This window comes from Coregonus lavaretus (assembly GCF_964263955.1).
Source record: "Coregonus lavaretus genome assembly, contig: HAP1_SCAFFOLD_328, whole genome shotgun sequence".
Lineage (NCBI taxonomy): Eukaryota > Metazoa > Chordata > Actinopteri > Salmoniformes > Salmonidae > Coregonus > Coregonus lavaretus.
The window spans coordinates 189380-214768 of NW_028165903.1; the positions used below are offsets into that span (position 1 = coordinate 189380).

At 44.7% G+C, this 25389-nt stretch overlaps 1 protein-coding gene across 1 annotated transcript; it reads right to left on the minus strand.

Annotated features, from left to right (window-relative positions):
* Positions 1–375: 375 nt before the first annotated feature.
* On the minus strand, positions 376–21059 carry cnga1b (cyclic nucleotide gated channel subunit alpha 1b; the record flags this gene model as incomplete). Its single annotated transcript, XM_084190496.1, has 14 exons — positions 376–621; positions 2575–2750; positions 4021–4252; positions 4440–4583; positions 4855–4989; positions 5412–5505; positions 7030–7115; positions 7306–7435; positions 11955–12129; positions 19648–19754; positions 19967–20071; positions 20293–20415; positions 20587–20640; positions 21031–21059. The coding sequence occupies 14 exons, from the start codon at positions 21057–21059 to the stop codon at positions 376–378; spliced, it is 1836 nt and encodes a 611-aa protein (XP_084046622.1).
* Positions 21060–25389: the final 4330 nt, after the last annotated feature.

The following is a 25389-nucleotide window of genomic DNA, read 5'->3' on the forward strand; positions in this document are numbered from 1 at the left end:
TGTTGTTGCTAGTGTCCCTTTAATGACATTGACACCACCTGGTGTTGCTAGTGTTCCTTTAATGCTATTGACACCACCTGGTGTTGCTAGTGTCCCTTTAATGCTATTGACACCACCTGTTGTTGCTAGTGTCCGTTTCCCAACCCACGTTGCTCTGCTTGCTTTTACATCATTAAATTTTGGTCATTTAGTAAAACACTCTTATTCAGAGTGACTTCCAGTCAGTGCATTCAACTACATTAGGTAGGATCGACAACCACACAATCACAGTCGTCGCAAGTAAAACCTTCAAAGACATAATGTTCTTCTTATAGCAGAAACGAACAGAACAGAAAGTTTGTTCAGATTCTGCCTCAACCTCACAGATCAATGGGACTATTTCTTCTCTTCTGTGGTTGCCACAGAACCCATCTCCACCCCTATCTCCTGGACCTCCTGGACCTCCTGGGCCGGAACCACCACCTTCTTCTCCAGTCTGGTGATTCTGCGTTTCAGTCTGCTCTGGCCCGCCTCGTGTTCGGCGAGGAGCCGGGCGTATTGAGTCTGGAGGGCGTCCAGCGTTGCTGTCATCTTCTCCACCTTCTCCTCCATATCCTTGGGGTCCGGGCCCTGCGCCGCCACCTAGTTAACGATCAAGACATTGATTAATGAGTTAATCAATCAATCAATCAATACATCAATCAATCATTATTAGTGAGTCTTCTCTTCCATGTCCCTGGGGTCCGGGCCCTGTGCTGCCAACTAGTGAACAATCAATACATTGATCAATTAGTAAATCAATTGGTCGGTCAGTTAGTCGATCAGATAATCAATTAATAACCAAATCTCCTCCATATCCTGGCGTCCGGGCCTTCTTCGCCACCTAATCATCAATCAATACATCCATCAGTTGGTCAGTCAGTCAATCAATTAAAAAGTAACTCAATCAGACGTCCAGGTCCAGCAGGTTGTCCTTCATCAGGATCTGTCATCCTACAGCATGGCCCTAGCATCATGACTATTATGACGATTATAGAGGTGTTATAGAGGTGTTATAGAGGTGTTATAGGTGTTATAGAGGTGTTATAGAGGTGTTATAGAGGTGTTATAGGTGTTATAGAGGTGTTATAGAGGTGTTATAGAGGTGTTATATGTATTATAGAGGTGTTATAGAGGTGTTATAGAGGTGTTATAGAGGTGTTATAGGTGTTATAGAGGTGTTATAGAGGTGTTATAGAGGCGTTACAGAGGTGTTATAGAGGTGTTATAGGTGTTATAGAGGTGTTATAGAGGTGTTATAGAGGTGTTATAGAGGTGTTATAGGTGTTATAGAGGTGTTATAGAGGTGTTATAGTAGTATTATAGAGGTGTTATAGAGGTATTATAGTAGTATTATAGAGGTGTTATAGAGGTGTAATAGAGGTGTTATAGAGGTGTTATAGAGGTGTTATAGGTGTTATAGAGGTGTTATAGAGGTGTTATAGAGGTGTTATAGTAGTATTATAGAGGTGTTATAGAGGTGTAATAGAGGTGTTATAGAGGTGTTATAGAGGTGTTATAGAGGCGTTACAGAGGTGTTATAGAGGTGATATAGGTGTTATAGAGGTGTAATAGAGGTGTTATAGAGGTGTTATAGAGGTGTTATAGTAGTATTATAGAGGTGTTATAGAGGTGTAATAGAGGTGTTATAGAGTTGTTATAGTAGTATTATAGAGGTGTTATAGAGGTGTTATAGAGGTGTTATAGAGGTGTAATAGAGGTGTTATAGAGGTGTTATAGAGGTGTTATAGAGGCGTTACAGAGGTGTTATAGAGGTGTTATAGGTGTTATAGAGGTGTTATAGGTGTTATAGAGGTGTTATAGGGGTGTTATAGGTGTTATAGAGGTGTTATAGAGGTGTTATAGAGGTGTTATAGAGGTGTAATAGAGGTGTTATAGGTGTTATAGAGGTGTAATAGAGGTGTTATAGAGGTGTTATAGAGGTGTTATAGAGGTGTTATAGGTGTTATAGAGGTGTTATAGGTGTTATAGAGGTGTTATAGAGGTGTTATAGAGGTGTTATAGAGGTGTTATATGTGTTATATAGGTGTTATAGAGGCGTTATAGAGGTGTTATAGAGGTGTTATAGAGGTGTTATAGAGGTGTTATAGGTGTTATAGAGGTGTTATAGAGGTGTTATAGAGGTGTTATAGAGGTGTTATAGAGGTGTTATAGAGGTGTTATAGGTGTTATAGAGGTGTTATAGAGGTGTTATAGAGGTGTTATAGTAGTATTATAGAGGTGTTAAGGAGGTGTTATAGAGGTGTTATAGAGGTGTTATAGAGGTGTTATAGTAGTATTATAGAGGTGTTATAGAGGTGTTATATAGGCGTTACAGAGGTGTTATAGTAGTATTATAGAGGTGTTATAGAGGTGTTATAGAGGTGTTATAGAGGTGTTATAGAGGTGTTATAGAGGTGTTATAGTAGTATTATAGAGGTGTTATAGAGGTGTTATAGAGGCATTATAGAGGTGTTATAGAGGTGTTATAGGTATTATAGAGGTGTTATAGAGGCATTATAGAGGTGTTATAGAGGTGTTATAGGTATTATATACCTCCAGGTCCAGCAGGTTGTCCTTCATCAGGATCTGCCGTCCCTTCTCCTCCAACATGGCTTTAGCATCAGGGTACTCCGACAGGGCCTCCATGAGGTCATCTTTAGAAAGGCAGAACAGGTCAGAGTACCCCACACTCCTGATGTTAGCGGTCCTCCTGTTCCCTGCCCTGGAACCTGGAAGAAAATGAAGCACAGCAACAACTTGTTGTGGTCCTCTGTAGCTCAGCTGGTAGAGCATGGCGCTTGTAACGCCAAGGTAGTGGGTTCGATCCCCGGGACCACCCATACACAAAAAAATTTATGCACGCATGACTGCAAGTCGCTTTGGATAAAAGCGTCTGCTAAATGGCATATTATTATTTATTATTATTATTATTATTGTTGATTGGAGGAATCTTTACTTTAGTATCCAACAGCAGAGCAGGAGACAATACAGCAGCAGTGAAGCAGTGTAGCCATGTTCCTAACTCTGGGTCCAGGAGAGGAGACTGAACCTGGGTCCAGGAGAGGAGACTGAACCTGGGTCCAGGAGAGGAGACTGAACCTGGGTCCAGGAGAGGAGACTGAACCCGGGTCCAGGAGAGGAGACTGAACCAGTCTGATTTGTCCTCAGGTGTTCCTAACTCTGGGTCCAGGAGAGGAGACTGAACCCGGGTCCAGGAGAGGAGACTGAACCAGTCTTAGTTTGTCCTCAGGTGTTTCTAGCTCTGGGTCCAGGAGAGGAGACTGAACCCGGGTCCAGGAGAGGAGACTGAACCAGTCTTAGTTTGTCCTCAGGTGTTCCTAACTCTGGGTCCAGGAGAGGAGACTGAACCAGTCTTAGTTTGTCCTCAGGTTTTCCTAACTCTGGGTCCAGGAGAGGAGACTGAACCTGGGTCCAGGAGAGGAGACTGAACCTGGGTCCAGGAGAGGAGACTGAACCAGTCTTAGTTTGTCCTCAGGTGTTCCTAGCTCTGGGTCCAGGAGAGGAGACTGAACCAGTCTTAGTTTGTCCTCAGGTGTTCCTAGCTCTGGGTCCAGGAGAGGAGACTGAACCTGGGTCCAGGAGAGGAGACTGAACCTGGGTCCAGGAGAGGAGACTGAACCCGGGTCCAGGAGAGGAGACTGAACCAGTCTTAGTTTGTCCTCAGGTGTTCCTAACTCTGGGTCCAGGAGAGGAGACTGAACCAGTCTTAGTTTGTCCTCAGGTGTTCCTAGCTCTGGGTCCAGGAGAGGAGACTGAACCAGTCTGTTTTGTCCTCAGCTCTAGTAGTGTTTTACCTATTTGATCTCTGCCCCAACCTGAAGAACCATTCTAATCATTAGCATGTCCACGTTGTACTTGTACGTTATTTATTTTGATAGTTCCTGTCACACCTAACTTGATTCCACACCATCACTGGGTGAAACCTCCTCCAAACGAATGACCTGATAACACACTCCATAAGGATAACATCAAACAAACCCTTTATGGCCAGAATACTGATCTCCCCGAAGTAGCTCCCGTCGCTAAGGACAACGAACTGTTTGATCCCGTCGTCGGCGACGACGGCCAGCTTCCCTTCCTTGATGATGTACATCTCTCGTCCGATGTCTCCCTTCTTGCAGATGTAATCACCTGGACTGTAAACCTGGGGCTGGAGCTTCAACACCAACTCTACCAGGAGGCCAGCCTCGCAGTCGGCAAAGATACGCACCTGGAGAAGGAGAGAGGGAGAGAGGGAGAGAGGGAGAGAGGGAAAGGGGGGAAAGTGGAGGATAGCTATTATGTTTTTATCAATTACTCTCTTCTATTCTGGAGTGATGGAGATCAAAATTAAGATGGAGAGGAAAGATTGTGGACAGAAAGCGAGTGCCATGTTTGCGTGAGAGAGTTCTCTCTACCTTCTTCAGTGTGTCCAGGTGTACGTTGATGGCGATCTCAGCCCTGAGTTTATCAGGAAGGAACTTTAGCACCTCCCGCTCGTCTACTGCCTTCTTATTGGTCCACAGGTAGTCAAACCACTTGATCACCCTCTTCTCCAGGTCCTGCAGATCACATGAAATTGTATTTTTTTTATTCCCCAAGGAGAAAAGTAATTCCCTTCCACTCCTCCCCAGAAATATCACTTAATACATCAGAAATATAATCTAAATGTACTGTCTTATCAATATATCTTAATATAACCTAAATATATCAGAAATATAACCCAAATATATCAGAAATATATCCTATGTATAACAGGTATGATCAGCCTACCTTAGTGACCTTGTAGAGCCTAGAGAGTTAGGGATTGGGGGTCAGAGGTTATCATCCTACCTTGGTGACCTTTCTGAAAGTCATGTACTGTTTGATGGCATCTATCCTGGCCTGGAAGTTTGCCCTGGCAGCGTTCATGTTGGTGATCATGGAACCTACGTTACCTACGATGGTAGCAAAGATCAACACGCCAACCTGGAGCACAGAGACACAGAGATGATGTAGGGCTGGAACAAAAGCCTGCACGCCCTGAAGCTCTCACGGATTTAGATAGCATCTGCAACCAGGAAGTGACCTCGTCCCTACTGAAGCTACACCCACCAGGAAGTGACCTCGTCCCTACTGAAGCTACACCCACCAGGAAGTGACCTCGTCCCTACTGAAGCTACACCCACCAGGAAGTGACCTCGTCCCTACTGAAGCTACACCCACCAGGAAGTGACCTCGTCCCTACTGAAGCTACACCCACCAGGAAGTGACCTCGTCCCTACTGAAGCTACACCCACCAGGAAGTGACCTCGTCCCTACTGAAGCTACACCCACCAGGAAGTGACCTCGTCCCTACTGAAGCTACACCCACCAGGAAGTGACCTCGTCCCTACTGAAGCTACACCCACCAGGAAGTCTGTGACGACGAAGAAGTACTCCGAGTTCTGTACAGGGGGCGGAGTCTCTCCGATGGTTGTGAGTGTCAGGGTCGACCAATACATGCTTTAAGAAAGGACAGAATAGGATTACTATACTACTACTATGTGATTACTGTAGAATTAATGTATTATTACTGCATTATTACTATATAATTACTATATTATAAGAGAGAGTATGTTTACTATAGTATTACTACATAATTACTATATTACTATAGAATTACTGTATTATTATTATGTAATGACTATATAATTACTGTATTATAGGAGAGGATAGGATTACTATACTATTACTATATAATTAATATATTATTATTAATGAATAGTACAGAATTACTGTATTATTATCATACCATTACTGTATTATAGGACAGGATGGCTATAGTATTACGATAATATGACTTTATAATGACTATATTATCACTTTATATTATGCGATAGGAAAGGATCAACTTTAATGTACAGCAAGTACCTGAGCTTCTCTTATTGCTGTTGAGGTATATATACAGTTGAAGTCGGAAGTTTACATACATTTAAACTCTGTTTTTCACAATTCCTGACATTTAATCTGACATTGGTCTCCCGAGTGGCGCAGTGGTCTAAGGCACTGCATCGCAGTGCTAGCTGTGCCACTAGAGATCCTGGTTCGAATCCAGGCTCTGTCGTAGCCTGCCGCGACCGGGAGACCCATGGGGCGGCGCACAATTGGCCCAGCGTCGTCCAGGGTAGGGGAGGGAATGGCCGGCAGGGATGTAGCTCAGTTGGTAGAGCATGGCGTTTGCAACGCCAGGGTTGTGGGTTCGATTCCCACGGGGGGCCAGTAAGAATAAAATAAAATGTAATGTACTCACTAACTGTAAGTCGCTCTGGATAAGAGCGTCTGCTAAATGACGTAAATGTAAATGTAAAATGTTAATCCTAGTAAAGATTCCCTGTCTTAGGTCAGTTAGGATCACCACTTTATTTTAAGAATGTGAAATGTCAGAATAATAGTAGAGAGAATGATTTATTTAAGCTTTTATTTCTTTCATCACATTCCCAGTGGATCAGAAGTTTACATACACTCAATTAGTATTTGGTAGCATTGCCTTTAAATTGTTTAACTTGGGTCAAACGTTTCGGGTAGCCTTCCACAAGCTTCCCACAATAAGTTGGGCTGAATTTTGGCCCATTCCTCCTGACAGAGCTGATGTAACTGAGTCAGGTTTGTAGGCCTCCTTGCTCGCACGCGCTTTTTCAGTTCTGCCCACAAATGTTCTATAGGATTGAGATCAGGGCTTTGTGATGGCCACTCCAATACCTTGACTTTGTTGTCCTTAAGACATTTTGCCACAACTTTGGAAGTATGCTTTGGGTCATTGTCCATTTGGAAGACCCATTTGCGACCAAGCTTTAACTTCCTGACTATTATTGTGACATTTCACATTCTTAAAATAAAGTGGTGATCCTAACTGACCTAAGACAGGGAATTTTTACTAGGATTAAATGTCAGGAATTGTGAAAAACAGAGTTTAAATGTATTTGGCTAAGGTGTATGTAAACTTCCGACTTCAACTGTATATATTGATAGACATAGGAGTGCTTCTACCTGTAGGCATACTTCCGGACCAAACGGCCAAACTCAGGGTCAGTCGTGTCGGGGTAGACAAACTTATTAGCTCCGAAACCAATCGCCTTGGAGGGAAGAGATTTATTTTGATTTATTCTCATTTATTTAATCAGAGACAAACAACAAGCATTCACTAAGAAGAGAAGGAGGAGTAGAGACATGAGGTCCAGTGTGTGTGTGTGTGTGTGTGTGTGTGTGTGTGTGTGTGTGTGTGTGTGTCCGTGTGTGTGTGTGTCCCCGTGTCTGTGTGTGTACCTTGGAGAAGGAGTAGTAGAGACATGCGTTCCAGTGTATGATGATGACGATGTACATGACAAGGTTGGAGATACGCAGAACGTTGGGGAAATTGGTCCTAGTCTCTGTCCTCTGGAAGAACTCCAACATCCTGGTGATAACATAGAGAGAGATGGAGGGATGAATGGATCGATGGACGGTAGAGAGAGAGAGAGAGAGGAGAGAGAGAGAGAGAGAGAGAGAGAGAGAGAGAGAGAGAGAGAGAGAGAGAGAGACGAGAGACGAGAGGAGAGAAGAGAGAGAGAGAGAGAGATGAGAGAGAGACGAGAGAGAGAGAGAGATGAGAGAGAGAGACGAGAGAGAGAGAGAGAGAGAGAGAGAGAGAGACAGAGAGAGAGGGAATGAGGGATGGAGATACACAGCACATTGGGGAAGTTGGTACGAGTCTCTGTCCTCTGGAAGAACTCCAACATCCTAGAAAGTAGAGTACACTCTTAGAAAAAAAGGGTTATTTGGCTGTCCAGATAGGAGAACCCTTTGAAGAACCCATTTTGGTTCCATGAAGAAACCTTTTCACAGAGGGTTCCATGTAAAACCATTTTTAACAAAGGGTTCTACGTGGAACCCCAAAAAGTTCTACATGGAACCAAAAAGAGTTCTACATGGAACCAAAAGAGTTCTACATGGAACCAAAAAGAGTTCTACATGGAACCAAAAAGAGTTCTACATGGAACCAAAAAGAGTTCTACATGGAACCAAAAAGAGTTCTACATGGAACCAAAAAGAGTTCTCCTTTTGGGACAGCCACAGAACCCTTTTGTAACCCTTTTTTCTAAGAGTGTAGGGTAGAATAAAGTAAAGTAAAGTAGAATAAAGTAGAGTATAATAAAGTAGAGTAGAATAAAGTAGAGTATAATAAAATAAAAAAAGAGTAGAATAAAGTAGAGTATAATAAAATAAAAAAGAGTAGAATAAAGTAGAGTATAATAAAATAAAGTAGATTAGAATAAAGTAGAGTAGAATAAAGTAAAGTAGAGGAGAATAAAGTAGAGTAGAATAAAGTAAAGTAGAGGAGAATAAAGTAGAGGAGAATAAAATAAAATAGAGTAGGGTAAAATAGAATAAAGTCGAGGATAGTATAATAAAGTAGAGTAGAATAAAGTAGAGTAGAATAGAACACAGTAGAGTAGAATATAATAAAGTAGAATATAATATAATAAAGTAGAGTAGAATAGAATAAAGTAGAGTAGAATAAAGTAGAATAAAGTAGAGTAGAGTTGAATAAAGAAGAGTATATTATAATAAAGTAGAGTAGAATATCATAAAGTATAATAGAATAAAGTAAAGTAGAGTAGAAAATAATAAAGTAGAGTAGAGTAGAATACAGTAGAGTGGAGTAGAATACAGTAGAGTAGAGTATAATAAAGCAGAGTAAAATAAAGTAGAGTAGAATAGAATAAAATAGAGTAGTATAGAATAAAGTAGAGTAGAGTAGAATATAATAAAGTCAAGTAGAGTAGAATGTAATAAAGTAGAGGAGAGTAGAATAAAGTAGAGTAGAATAAAGTAGAATAGAACACAGTAGAGTAGAATAGAATAAAGTAGTATAGAGTAGAATACATTAGAATAAAGTCAAGTCAAGTACCCCCCCCCCCCCCCCCCCTTACTAGCTCTGACTTTGCTGATAGCTTCTTTATTGAGGAAAAATGTAATTACTACGATTGTGATATGTGGTGGTCCCATCTAGCTATCTGAAGATGAATGAACTAACTGTGATATGTGGTGGTCCCATCTAGCTATCTGAAGATGAATGAACTAACTGTGATATGTGGTGGTCCCATCTAGCTATCTGAAGATGAATGAACTAACTGTGATATGTGGTGGTCCCATCTAGCTATCTGAAGATGAATGAACTAACTGTGATATGTGGTGGTCCCATCTAGCTATCTGAAGATGAATGAACTACCTGTGATATGTGGTGGTCCCATCTAGCTATCTGAAGATGAATGAACTACCTGTGATATGTGGTGGTCCCACCTAGCTATCTGAAGATGAACTAACTGTGATATGTGGTGGTCCCACCTAGCTATCTGAAGATGAATGAACTCACTGTGATATGTGGTGGTCCCATCTAGCTATCTGAAGATGAATGAACTACCTGTGATATGTGGTGGTCCCACCTAGCTATCTGAAGATGAATGAACTAACTGTGATATGTGGTGGTCCCATCTAGCTATCTGAAGATGAATGAACTAACTGTGATATGTGGTGGTCCCACCTAGCTATCTGAAGATGAATGAACTAACTGTGATATGTGGTGGTCCCATCTAGCTATCTGAAGATGAATGAACTAACTGTGATATGTGGTGGTCCCACCTAGCTATCTGAAGATGAATGAACTAACTGTGATATGTGGTGGTCCCATCTAGCTATCTGAAGATGAATGAACTAACTGTGATATGTGGTGGTCCCACCTAGCTATCTGAAGATGAATGAACTAACTGTGATATGTGGTGGTCCCATCTAGCTATCTGAAGATGAATGAACTAACTGTGATATGTGGTGGTCCCATCTAGCTATCTGAAGATGAATGAACTAACTGTGATATGTGGTGGTCCCATCTAGCTATCTGAAGATGAATGAACTACCTGTGATATGTGGTGGTCCCACCTAGCTATCTGAAGATGAATGAACTACCTGTGATATGTGGTGGTCCCATCTAGCTATCTGAAGATGAATGAACTAACTGTGATATGTGGTGGTCCCACCTAGCTATCTGAAGATGAACTAACTGTGATATGTGGTGGTCCCACCTAGCTATCTGAAGATGAATGAACTCACTGTGATATGTGGTGGTCCCATCTAGCTATCTGAAGATGAATGAACTAACTGTGATATGTGGTGGTCCCATCTAGCTATCTGAAGATGAATGAACTACCTGTGATATGTGGTGGTCCCATCTAGCTATCTGAAGATGAATGAACTACCTGTGATATGTGGTGGTCCCACCTAGCTATCTGAAGATGAACTAACTGTGATATGTGGTGGTCCCACCTAGCTATCTGAAGATGAATGAACTCACTGTGATATGTGGTGGTCCCATCTGGCTATCTGAAGATGAACTAACTGTGATATGTGGTGGTCCCATCTAGCTATCTGAAGATGAATGAACTAACTGTGATATGTGGTAGTCCCACCTAGCTATCTGAAGATGAACTAACTGTGATATGTGGTGGTCCCATCTAGCTATCTGAAGATGAATGAACTAACTGTGATATGTGGTGGTCCCACCTAGCTATCTGAAGATGAATGAACTAACTGTGATATGTGGTGGTCCCACCTAGCTATCTGAAGATGAATGAACTAACTGTGATATGTGGTGGTCCCATCTAGCTATCTGAAGATGAATGAACTAACTGTGATATGTGGTGGTCCCATCTAGCTATCTGAAGATGAATGAACTAACTGTGATATGTGGTGGTCCCACCTAGCTATCTGAAGATGAATGAACTAACTGTGATATGTGGTGGTCCCACCTAGCTATCTGAAGATGAATGAACTAACTGTGATATGTGGTGGTCCCATCTAGCTATCTGAAGATGAATGAACTAACTGTGATATGTGGTGGTCCCATCTAGCTATCTGAAGATGAATGAACTACCTGTGATATGTGGTGGTCCCACCTAGCTATCTGAAGATGAATGAACTAACTGTGATATGTGGTGGTCCCATCTAGCTATCTGAAGATGAATGAACTAACTGTGATATGTGGTGGTCCCACCTAGCTATCTGAAGATGAATGAACTAACTGTGATATGTGGTGGTCCCATCTAGCTATCTGAAGATGAATGAACTAACTGTGATATGTGGTGGTCCCACCTAGCTATCTGAAGATGAATGAACTAACTGTGATATGTGGTGGTCCCATCTAGCTATCTGAAGATGAATGAACTAACTGTGATATGTGGTGGTCCCATCTAGCTATCTGAAGATGAATGAACTAACTGTGATATGTGGTGGTCCCATCTAGCTATCTGAAGATGAATGAACTAACTGTGATATGTGGTGGTCCCACCTAGCTATCTGAAGATGAATGCACTAACTGTAAGTCTCTCTGTATAGGAGCGTCTGCTAAATGACTAAAATGTACATCCTAGTGATAACATGGCGAGACATTAATGAATGATGCATTCATATCTCTAGTTACACACCTGTTGATTCTGAACAGACTCTAGTTAACTCACCTGTTGATTCTGAACAGACTCTAGTTAACTCACCTGTTGATTCTGAACAGCTTGTTGAGTCGTATTTCTAGTTGACTCACCTGTTGATTCTGAACAGCTTGTTGAGTCGTATTTCTAGTTGACTCACCTGTTGATTCTGAACAGACTCTAGTTAACTCACCTGTTGATTCTGAACAGCTTGTTGAGTCATATTTCTAGTTGACTCACCTGTTGATTCTGAACAGACTCTAGTTAACTCACCTGTTGATTCTGAACAGCTTGTTGAGTAGTATCTCTAGTTAACTCACCTGTTGATTCTGAACAGCTTGTTTATCGTATTTCTAGTTAACTCACCTGTTGATTCTGAACAGCTTGTTCATCGTATTTCTAGTTAACTCACCTGTTGATTCTGAACAGCTTGTTGAGTAGCATCTATTGTTGACTCACCTGTTGATTCTGAACAGCTTGTTGAGTCGAATCTCGGGGTAGTTGAGTCCAAAGTAAAGATAGAAGACGTCAGTAGGGATCATGGAGATCAGGTCGAGTTTAAACTGGAGGCTGTTTATGTAGCGATCTCTCAGCTTCTTCTGATCCTTCACCAACAGACCCTGTTCCAGGTAACCTATACACAGGGACAGACTTTACCAACAGACCCTTTTCCAGGTAACCTACACAGGGACAGACTTTACCAACAGACCCTGTTCCAGGTAACCTATACACAGGGACAGACTTTACCAACAGACCCTGTTCCAGGTAACCTACACAGGGACAGACTTTACCAACAGACCCTGTTCCAGGTAACCTATACACAGGGACAGACTTTACCAACAGACCCTGTTCCAGGTAACCTATACACAGGGACAGCCTTCACCAACAGACCCTGTTCCAGGTAACCTACACAGGGACAGACTTTACCAACAGACCCTGTTCCAGGTAACCTACACAGGGACAGACCTTACCAACAGACCCTGTTCCAGGTAACCTACACAGGGACAGACTTTACCAACAGACCCTGTTCCAGGTGACCTACACAGGGACAGACTTTACCAACAGACCCTGTTCCAGGTAACCTACACACACAGGGACAGACTTTACCAACAGACCCTGTTCCAGGTAACCTACACAGGGACAGACTTTACCAACAGACCTGTTCCAGGTAAGCTACACAGAGGGACATACTTTACCAACAGACCCTGTTCCAGGTAACCTACACAGGGACAGACTTTACCAACAGACCCTGTTCCAGGGAACCTATACAGGGACAGACTTTACCAACAGACCCTGTTCCAGGTAACCTACACAGGGACAGACTTTACCAAAAGACCTGTTCCAGGTAAGCTACCACACAGGGGACAGACTTTACCAACAGACCCTGTTCCAGGTAACCTACACAGGGACAGGGTTTACCAACAGACCCTGTTCCAGGTAACCTATACACAGGGACAGACTTTACCAACAGACCCTGTTCCAGGTAACCTACACAGGGACAGACCTTACCAACAGACCCTGTTCCAGGTAACCTATACACAGGGACAGACTTTACCAACAGACCCTGTTCCAGGTAACCTACACAGGGACAGACCTTACCAACAGACCCTGTTCCAGGTAACCTATAAACAGGGACAGACTTTACCAACAGACCCTGTTCCAGGTAACCTACACAGAGACAGACTTTACCAACAGACCCTGTTCCAGGTAACCTATACACAGGGACAGACTTTACCAACAGACCCTGTTCCAGGTAACCTACACAGGGACAGACTTTACCAACAGACCCTGTTCCAGGTAACCTACGCACAGGGACAGACTTTACCAACAGACCCTGTTCTAGGTAACCTACACAGGGACAGACTTTACCAACAGACCCTGTTCCAGGTAACCTACACATGGACAGACTTTACCAACAGACCCTGTTCCAGGTAAGCTACCACACAGGGACAGACTTTACCAACAGACCCTGTTCCAGGTAACCTCCACACAGGGACATACTTTACCTACAGACCCTGTTCCAGGTAACCTACACATGGACATACTTTACCAACATACCCTGTTCCAGGTAACCTCCACACAGGGACAGACTTTACCTACAGACCCTGTTCCAGGTAACCTACACAGGGACAGACTTTACCAACAGACCCTGTTCCAGGTAACCTATACACAGGGACAGACTTTACCAACAGACCCTGTTCCAGGTAACCTACACACACAGGGACAGACTTTACCAACATACCCTGTTCCAGGTAACCTACACATGGACAGACTTTACCAACAGACCCTGTTCCAGGTAAGCTACCACACAGGGACAGACTTTACCAACATACCCTGTTCCAGGTAACCTACACACACAGGGACAGACTTTACCAACAGACCCTGTTCCAGGTAACCTACACATGGACAGACTTTACCAACAGACCCTGTTCCAGGTAAGCTACCACACAGGGACAGACTTTACAAACAGACACTGTTCCAGGTAACCTCCACATAGGGACAGAATTTACCTACAGACCCTGTTCCAGGTAACCTACACATGGACAGACTTTACCAACAGACCCTGTTCCAGGTAACCTCCACACAGGGACAGACTTTACCTACAGACCCTGTTCCAGGTAACCTACACAGGGACAGACTTTACCAACAGACCCTGTTCCAGGTAACCTATACACAGGGACAGACTTTACCAACAGACCCTGTTCCAGGTAACCTACACACACAGGGACAGACTTTACCAACAGACCCTGTTCCAGGTAACCTACACATGGACAGACTTTACCAACAGACCCTGTTCCAGGTAAGCTACCACACAGGGACAGACTTTACCAACAGACCCTGTTCCAGGTAACCTATACACAGGGACAGACTTTACCAACAGACCCTGTTCCAGGTAACCTACACACACAGGGACAGACTTTACCAACAGACCCTGTTCCAGGTAACCTACACATGGATAGACTTTACCAACAGACCCTGTTCCAGGTAAGCTACCACACAGGGACAGACTTTACCAACAGACCCTGTTCCAGGTAACCTCCACACAGGGACATACTTTACCTAGAGACCCTGTTCCAGGTAACCTCCACACAGGGACAGACTTTACCAACAGACCCTGTTCCAGGTAACCTGAACACAGGGACAGACTTTACCAACATACCCTGCTCCAGGTAACCTACACAGGGACAGACCTTACCAACAGACCCTGTTCCAGGTAACCTACACAGGGACAGCCTTTACCAACAGACCCTGTTCCAGGTAACCTATACACAGGGACAGACCTTACCAACAGACCCTGTTCCAGGTAACCTACACAGGGACAGCCTTTACCAACAGACCCTGTTCCAGGTAACCTATACACAGGGACAGACTTTACCAAAAGACCCTGTTCCAGGTAACCTACACAGGGACAGACTTTACCAACAGACCCTGTTCCAGGTAACCTACACACACAGGGACAGACTTTACCAACAGACCCTGTTCCAGGTAACCTACACAGGGACAGACTTACCAACAGACCCTCTTCCAGGTAACGTACACACAGGGACAGACTTTACCAACAGACCCTGTTCCAGGTAACCTCCACACAGGGACAGACCTTACCAACAGACCCTGTTCCAGGTAACCTACACACAATGACAGACCTTACCAACAGACCCTGTTCCAGGTAACCTACACACAATGACAGACTTTACCAACATACCCTTTTCCAGGTAAGCTACACAATGACAGACCTTACCAACAGACCCTGTTCCAGGTAACCTACACACAATGACAGACTTTACCAACAGACCCTTTTCCAGGTAAGCTACACAGGGACAGACCTTACCAACAGACCCTGTTCCAGGTAACCTACAAACAGGGACAGACTTTACCAACAGACCCTGTTCCAGGTAACCTAAACAGGGACAGACTTTACCAACAGACCCTGTTCCAGGTAACCTACACAGGGACAGACTTTACCAACAGACCCTGTTCCAGGTAACCTACACAGGGACAGACTTTACCAACAGACCCTGTTCCAGGTAACCTACGCACAGGAACAGACTTTACTAACAGACCCTGTTCCAGGTAACCTCCACACAGGGACAGACTTTACCAACAGACAATGTTCCAGGTAACCTATACACAGGGACAGACTTTACCAACAGACCCTGTTCCAGGTAACCTACACACAGGGACAGACTTTACCAACAGACCCTGTTCCAGGTAACCTACACAGGGACAGACTTTACCAACAGACCCTGTTCCAGTTAACCTACACACAGGGACCTTACCAACAGACCCTGTTCCAGGTAACCTACACAGGGACAGACTTTAGCAACAGACCCTGTTCCAGGTAACCTACACATGGACATACTTTACCAACAGACCCTGTTCCAGGTAACCTACACAGGGACAGACTTTACCAACAGACCCTGTTCCAGGTAACCTACACATGGACATACTTTACCAACAGACCCTGTTCCAGGTAACCTACACAGGGACAGACTTTACCAACAGACCCTGTTCCAGGTAACCTACACAGGGACATACTTTACCAACAGACCCTGTTCCAGGTAACCTACACACATGGACAGACTTTACCAACAGACCTGTTCCAGGTAAGCTACCACACAGGGACAGACTTTACCAACAGACCCTGTTCCAGGTAACCTACAAAGGGACAGACTTTACCAACAGACCATGTTCCAGGTAACCTACACACATGGACAGACTTTACCAACAGACCCTGTTCCAGGTAACCTACACACATGGACAGACTTTACCAACAGACCCTGTTCCAGGTAACCTACACAGGGACAGACTTTACCAACAGACCCTGTTCCAGTTAACCTACACATGGACAGACTTTACCAACAGACCTGTTCCAGGTAAGCTACCACACAGGGACAGGGTTTACCAACAGACCCTGTTCCAGGTAACCTACACAGGGACAGGGTTTACCAACAGACCCTGTTCCAGGTAACCTACACAGGGACAGACTTTACCAACAGACCCTGTTCCAGGTAACCTACACAGGGACAGACTTTACCAACAGACCCTGTTCCAGGTAACCTACACAGGGACAGACGTTACCAACAGACCCTGTTCCAGGTAACCTACGCACAGGGACAGACTTTACTAACAGACCCTGTTCCAGGTAACCTCCACACAGGGACAGACTTTACCAACAGACCCTGTTCCAGGTAACCTATACACAGGGACAGACTTTACCAACAGACCCTGTTCCAGGTGACCTACACACAGGGACAGACTTTACCAACAGACCCTGTTCCAGGTAACCTACACAGGGACAGACTTTACCAACATACCCTGTTCCAGGTAACCTACACAGGGACATACTTTACCAACAGACCCTGTTCCAGTTAACCTACACACAGGGACCTTACCAACAGACCCTGTTCCAGGTAACCTACACAAAGGGACATACTTTACCAACAGACCCTGTTCCAGGTAACCTACACACATGGACAGACTTTACCAACAGACATGTTCCAGGTAAGCTATACACAGGGACAGACTTTACCATCAGACCCTGTTCCAGGTAACCTACACAGGGACATACTTTACCAACAGACCCTGTTCCAGGTAACCTACACAGGGACAGACTTTACCAACAGACCCTGTTCCAGGTAAGCTACCACACAGGGACAGACTTTACCAACAGACCTGTTCCAGGTAAGCTACACACACAATGACAGACCTTACCCACAGACCCTGTTCCAGGTAACCTACACAGGGACAGGGTTTAGCAACAGACCCTGTTCCAGGTAACCTACACAGGGACAGACTTTACTACAGACCCTGTTCTAGGTAACCTACACAGGGACAGGTTTTAGCAACAGACCCTGTTCCAGGTAACCTACAAACAGGGACAGACTTTACGAACAGACCCTGTTCCAGTTAACCTACACATGGACAGACTTTACCAACATACCTTGTTCCAATTAACAAACACACAGTGACAGACCTTACCAACAGACCCTGTTCCAGGTAACCTACACAGGGACAGACTTTAGCAACAGACCCTGTTCCAGGTAACCTACACAGGGACAGACATTACCAACAGACCCTGTTCCAGGTAACCTACACAGGGACAGACATTACCAACAGACCCTGTTCCAGGTAACCTATACACAGGGACAGACTTTAGCAACAGACCCTGTTCCAGGTAACCTACACAGGGACAGACATTACTAACAGACCCTGTTCCAGGTAACCTATACACAGGGACAGACTTTACCAACAGACCCTGTTCCAGGTAACCTACACATGGACAGACTTTACCAACAGACCCTGTTCCAGGTAACCTACAAACAGGGACAGACTTTACCAACAGACCCTGTTCCAGGTAACCTACGCACAGGGACAGACTTTACCAACAGACCCTGTTCCAGGTAAGCTACACACACATTGACAAACTTTACCAACATACCTTATTCCAGTTAACCTACTCAGAGTGACAGACTTTACTAACATACCCTGTTCCAGGCAACCTACCCACAGGGACAGACCTTACCAACAGACCCTGTTCCAGGTAACCTACAAACAGGGACAGACTTTACCAACAGACCCTGTTCCAGGTAACCTACACAAAGGGACAGACTTTACCAACAGACCCTGTTCCAGGTAACCTACACACACAGGGACAGACTTTACCAACAGACCCTGTTCCAGGTAACCTACACAAAGGGACATACTTTACCAACAGACTCTGTTCCAGGTAACCTACACACATGGACAGACTTTACCAACAGACATGTTCCAGGTAAGCTATACACAGGGACAGACTTTACCAACAGACCCTGTTCCAGGTAACCTACACAGGGACATACTTTACCAACAGACCCTGTTCCAGGTAACCTACACAGGGACAGACTTTACCAACAGACCCTGTTCCAGGTAAGCTACCACACAGGGACAGACTTTACCAACAGACCTGTTCCAGGTAAGCTACACACACAATGACAGACCTTACCCACAGACCCTGTTCCAGGTAACCTACACAGGGACAGGGTTTAGCAACAGACCCTGTTCCAGGTAACCTACACAGGGACAGACTTTACTACAGACCCTGTTCTAGGTAACCTACACAGGGACAGGTTTTAGCAATAGACCCTGTTCCAGGTAACCTACAAACAGGGACAGACTTTACGAACAGACCCTGTTCCAGGTAACCTACAAACAGGGACAGACTTTACCAACAGACCCTGTTCCAGGTAACCTACAAACAGGGACAGACTTTACCAACATACCCTGTTCCAGTTAACCTACACATGGACAGACTTTACCAACATACCTTGTTCCAATTAACAAACACACAGTGACAGACCTTACCAACAGACCCTGTTCCAGGTAACCTACACAGGGACAGACTTTAGCAACAGACCCTGTTCCAGGTAACCTACACAGGGACAGACATTACCAACAGACCCTGTTCCAGGTAACCTACACAGGGACAGACATTACCAACAGACCCTGTTCCAGGTAACCTATACACAGGGACAGACTTTAGCAACAGACCCTGTTCCAGGTAACCTACACAGGGACAGACATTACTAACAGACCCTGTTCCAGGTAACCTATACACAGGGACAGACTTTACCAACAGACCCTGTTCCAGGTAACCTACACATGGACAGACTTTACCAACAGACCCTGTTCCAGGTAACCTACAAACAGGGACAGACTTTACCAACAGACCCTGTTCCAGGTAACCTACACAGGGACAGACTTTACCAACAGACCCTGTTCCAGGTAAGCTACACACACATTGACAAACTTTACCAACATACCTTATTCCAGTTAACCTACTCAGAGTGACAGACTTTACTAATATACCCTGTTCCAGGCAACCTACCCACAGGGACAGACCTTACCAACAGACCCTGTTCCATGTAACACACAAACAGGGACAGACTTTACCAACAGACCCTGTTCCAGGTAACCTACACACACAGGGACAGACTTTACCAACAGACCCTGTTCCAGGTAACCTACACAGGGACAGACTTTACCAACAGACCTGTTCCAGGTAACCTACACAGGGACAGACAGATGCAAAAAAGCACAAACACACACACACACACACACACACACACACAGAGACGTACAGGTATATTTTTTGGCAGAGTGTGTGTGTTCTCACCTGTTCTGGTCCTAAACACCATATCCGCCACGTAGACGACATCAGAGACATAGTCAATGATAAACCAGTAGATCAGAAAGTCTGACTGGAGTTCCTCAAAACTCGCCCTGACACACACAGACAGTCAGAATGTCCTTAGAAGTGTTATCAATATATTAATCAATCAACCAATCAGTCAATCAATCAATCAATCAATCAAACAACCAACCACTCAATCAATCAATCAATCAACCAACTACTCTATCAATAAATAAATCAACAACCCAACCAATCAATCAATCGATCAATCAAACAATTAACCAATTAGTGTGTTAGTTACCTGGCTATGATGAGGGTCCAGTTGTACATAACAGGTATGGTGATGACCATTAGCCAGTTATAATACATGTTACCTGCTGGGTCTATCACCGTGATCTCTTTAGGCCTGGTCACACACACACACACACACACACACACACACACACACACACACACACACACACACACACACACACACACGGGAGAAATAGATAGACGTATTCTCTTTAGGCCTGAGGGAGAGAGACCAGGGATATCCTGGAACATGGAATCAGATCTTTTGGGTTCTGATTTGTACCATAGTCAACTTTATAAAAAACAAAGCTGGGACTTTGTGAAGACACTTACGCTTCAGCTTTGGCCTTCTCCTCTTTCTCCTTCTTCTCCTTCTCCTCCTTCTCCTTCTTCTCCTTTTCCTCCTTCTCCTTCTTCTTCTCCTCTTTCTTCTCTCTTTTCTCCTGTTTTTCTTTCCTTGATAGAGAGAAAGAGGTCAGGATGAGTGGATGTCACAGGATGCTTCCCAAATGGGACCCTATTCCCTATATAGTACACTACCCTATGGGCCCTGGTCTAAAGTAGTGCACTATATAGGGAATAGGGTGCCATTTGGGAGATTGTTCTGGAGATCTCTCTGGTCCTTACTCCTTTTGTTCTTTCCTCTCCTTCTTCTTCTTCTTCTTCCTCTTCTTCTCCTCCCTAGGAAAGATCAGAGTGACAATTATTGTTAAAGGGATACTGCAATGCTACCTTACCTGTGGACTTCCAGTCATTGCACTAACGCTAGTTAGCATTGGCTTTGCAAAACAACCGCTAACTTCCTTCGTACTGCACGTAGAGAATCTCGCAGTAATCCCTTTAAGACATCAGGACTAGAGTCGGAAACTATGTTATCGTACATAATGGGGTCTGTGTGTGTATGTGTGTGTGTGTGTGTGTGTGTGTGTTTGTGTGTGTGTGTGTGTGTGTGTGTGTGTTTGTGTGTGTGTGTGTGTGTGTGTGTGTGTGTGTGTTTGTGTGTGTGTGTGTGTGTGTGTGTGTGTTTGTGTGTGTGTGTGTGTGTGTGTGTGTGTGTGTGTGTGTTCGTACTCTTCCTCGTTGTTGTTGCTGTTGTTCATGTTGAAGGGAACCTGCACACCGGGCCTCCTTGTACACCTAGACGAAGATCACCATCATAAGACACAATGTTCTCTGATATTTCAGTTCGAGGTTCTATGTTCTATATCGTGGAGCTCCGCCCCATAGGGGAGCTCTGCTCCTATTGGTTTACCCACTGCCCTAAGGCAGCATCAGCCTGAGACAAAATTATGCACACACCTGCAGCCAATAGGAGTACAGGTGTCCCTATAAGAGGGGACGCTTCCCCTCAATCAGCCTCCCGAGATATTTATCTTCAGCGAGACTAGAGAGGGTCGGCAGGGCCTTAAGTCCTATGGGGCTCCGCTCCACTCATAGAACTGGAGTTACACTCCGGTAACTAATCGTTCTATGTTCTAAGTTCTAAGGTCTATAGGTCCTTACCTGTGTGCCTCCCCCATCTCCCCTGTCTCCCCCTCCATATCCTGCAGAGCGATTAGTGGTGGGGGGCGGGGCTGGGGCTGGGAGGGGGCTGGGCCAGCAGGGGTCACAGGGGCCACCCTCACTGACATCACAGGAAGTACTTCCTCTTGGTTTCCTGTGAGGTCAGAAGAAACAGCCCTATCTCAGATAGTGGGACAGGAACTAGTTGATACTCAGATAGAGACTTTGAGGAAGGGTTTGCTGCTAGAGTCTTTGAGGAAGGGTTTGCTGCTGGAGACTTTGAGGAAGGGTTTGCTGCCAGAGACTTTGAGGAAGGGTTGCTGCTACAGACTTTGAGGAAGGGTTTGCTGCTGGAGACTTTGAGGAAGGGTTGCTGCTACAGACTTTGAGGAAGGGTTTGCTGCCAGAGACTTTGAGGAAGGGTTTGCTGCTGGAGACTTTGAGGAAGGGTTTGCAGCTAGAGTCTTTGAGGAAGGGTTGCTGCTAGAGTCTTTGAGGAAGGGTTGCTGCTAGAGTCTTTGAGGAAGGGTTTGCTGCTACAGTCTTTGAGGAAGGGTTTGCAGCTAGAGTCTTTGAGGAAGGGTTTGCTGCTAGAGTCTTTGAGGAAGGGTTGCTGCTAGAGTCTTTGAGGAAGGGTTTGCTGCTACAGTCTTTGAGGAAGGGTTTGCAGCTAGAGTCTTTGAGGAAGGGTTTGCTGCTACAGTCTTTGAGGAAGGGTTTGCTGCTACAGACTTTGAGGAAGGGTTTGCTGCTAGAGACATTGAGGAAGTGTTTGCTGCTACAGACTTTGAGGAAGGGTTTACTGCTAGAGACATTGAGGAAGTGTATGCTTTTACAGTCTTTGAGGAAGGGTTTGATGCTAGAGACTTCGAGGAAGGGTTTGATGCTATAGTCTTTGAGGAAGGGTTTGCTGCTAGAGTCTTTGAGGAAGGGTTTGCTGCTAGAGTCTTTGAGGAAGGATTTGCTGCCAGAAACTTTGAGGAAGGGGTTGCTGCTAGAGTCTTTGAGGAAGGGTTTGCTGCTAGAGTCTTTGAGGAAGGGTTTGCTGCTACAGACTTTGAGGAAGGGTTTGATGATAGAGACTTTGAGGAAGGGTTTGCTGCCAGAAACTTTGAGGAAAGGTTGCTGCTAGAGACTTTGAGGAAGGGTTTGCTTCTACAGACTTTGAGGAAGGGTTTGCTGCCAGAAACTTTGAGGAAAGGTTGCTGCTACAGACTTTGAGGAAGGGTTTGCTTCTACAGACTTTGAGGAAGGGTTTGCTTCTACAGACTTTGAGGAAGGGTTTGCTGCCAGAAACTTTGAGGAAGGGTTTGCAGCTAGAGACTTTGAGGAAGGGTTGCTGCTACAGACTTTGAGGAAGGGATTGCTGCCAGAGACTTTGAGGAAGGGTTTGCTGCTGGAGACTTTGAGGAAGGGTTTGCAGCTAGAGTCTTTGAGGAAGGGTTGCTGCTAGAGTCTTTGAGGAAGGGTTGCTGCTAGAGTCTTTGAGGAAGGGTTTGCTGCTACAGTCTTTGAGGAAGGGTTTGCAGCTAGAGTCTTTGAGGAAGGGTTTGCTGCTAGAGTCTTTGAGGAAGGGTTGCTGCTAGAGTCTTTGAGGAAGGGTTTGCTGCTACAGTCTTTGAGGAAGGGTTTGCAGCTAGAGTCTTTGAGGAAGGGTTTGCTGCTACAGTCTTTGAGGAAGGGTTTGCTGCTACAGACTTTGAGGAAGGGTTTGCTGCTAGAGACATTGAGGAAGTGTTTGCTGCTACATACTTTGAGGAAGGGTTTGCTGCTAGAGACATTGAGGAAGTGTATGCTTTTACAGTCTTTGAGGAAGGGTTTGATGCTAGAGACTTCGCGGAAGGGTTTGATGCTATAGTCTTTGAGGAAGGGTTTGCTGCTAGAGTCTTTGAGGAAGGGTTTGCTGCTAGAGTCTTTGAGGAAGGATTTGCTGCCAGAAACTTTGAGGAAGGGGTTGCTGCTAGAGTCTTTGAGGAAGGGTTTGCTGCTAGAGTCTTTGAGGAAGGGTTTGCTGCTACAGACTTTGAGGAAGGGTTTGATGATAGAGACTTTGAGGAAGGGTTTGCTGCCAGAAACTTTGAGGAAAGGTTGCTGCTAGAGACTTTGAGGAAGGGTTTGCTGCTACAGACTTTGAGGAAGGGTTTGCTTCTACAGACTTTGAGGAAGGGTTTGCTTCTACAGACTTTGAGGAAGGGTTTGCTGCTAGAGACTTTGAAGAAGGGTTGCTGCTAGAGACTTTGAAGAAGGGTTGCTGCTAGAGACTTTGAGGAAGGGTTTGCTGCCAGAATCTTTGAAGAAGGGTTTGCTGCTAGAGTCTTTGAAGAAGGGTTTGCTGCTAGAGACTTTGAGGAAGGGTTTGCTGCTAGAGTCTTTGAGGAAGGGTTTGCTGCTACAGACTTTGAGGAAGGGTTTGCTTCTACAGTCTTTGACGAAGGGTTTGATGCTAGAGACTTTGAGGAAGGGTTTGATGCTATAGTCTTTGAGGAAGGTTTGCTGCTAGAGATTTTGAGGAAGGGTTCCTGGTAGAGTTTTGAGGAAGGTTTTGATGCTATAGTCTTTGAGGAAGGGTTGCTGCTAGAGTCTTTGAGGAAGGGTTTGATGCTTGAGTCTTTGAGGAAGGGTTGCTGCTTGAGTCTTTGAGGAAGGGTTTGCTGCTAGAGTCTTTGAGGAAGGGTTGCTGCTAGAGACATTTAGGAAGGGGTTGCTGCTAGAGTCTTTGAGGAAGGGTTTGCAGCTAGAGTCTTTGAGGAAGGGTTGCTGCTAGAGACATTTAGGAAGGGTTTGCTGCTAGAGTCTTTGAGGAAGGGTTTGCTGCTAGAGTCTTTGAGGAAGGGTTTGCTTCTTGAGACTTTGAGGAAGGGTTTGTTGCTAGGCAACAGGCTTACAAAGACATGACAGTGCAGTCCTCTGCCCGTTCTCTCTGTCTCTGTCGCTCTCTCTCTTTCTCTCTGTCTCTCACACTCACTCAGTGCTTATCAGCTATGTGATACAACCCTAGCATCTGATTGGACAAAAATAACTCGGCCTCCCAACGGAGGCATCTGATTGGTGGAAATAGAGCTTTGATGTATGTCACTATTAATCAACTTAATAGAGCTAAAGCCAATAAACATAACAGGTAACATTCAGAGAAATCCATCATATACGATCAATATGATGATCACTCAATATTACATAACGGTTAGAAGCATGAGTTCATTCAGAGAAAGAAGTACAATATATTAATTTGGATCAAAGGCTTCCAAACCAATCAGAGCTAAATGGTGGATATGACCTTCCTATACAACCTGACAGACTGAAGGAGGAGTTATTGAATTAACTAATAACTCATCAATTAGGTTGAACAGATACATGATTCCAAAGGAACAAGGAAGGAGTCATTGCAACATCAAATCATAAAAAACACTTGCAAATGAATCCACGCTACAAACATAACAAATAAATGATCTATCCTCAATAGAACGGAATACACAGTAAATGGGGTTATTGGAATATCAACCAACCTCATGGTTAAAGGCCCAAGGCCCGGAGCAAATACTTATCAAGCAACAACAACATAACAACATGAATCTTGATATTTCAGAAGTAGCTCCTCTAACTCACCTGTTGCTCGGTTAATCCTGTCCCCAGATAGCCAAAGACATGCCCTTCGTTTCTTACTACACACAGAACTCCAGCAGCGGCACCGTCCACCAACCAGGGCGCTTGCTCATCATCACGGAAACCCCTTGGCTCTGACCCACTGACACACACCACACACTCCCGAACGTTGAATCCCGCCTAGAAAGGTTTTGGAGCGGTTGAATTATTCCAGGTAATATTCCGGGTGTCTTGGCTAGAGGATCACTGAAACGCTGGCTCTGACCCTGAAGAGGATTTAGGGGATTAGGAACATGGATAATAATGAGGCCATCGCACACACACACA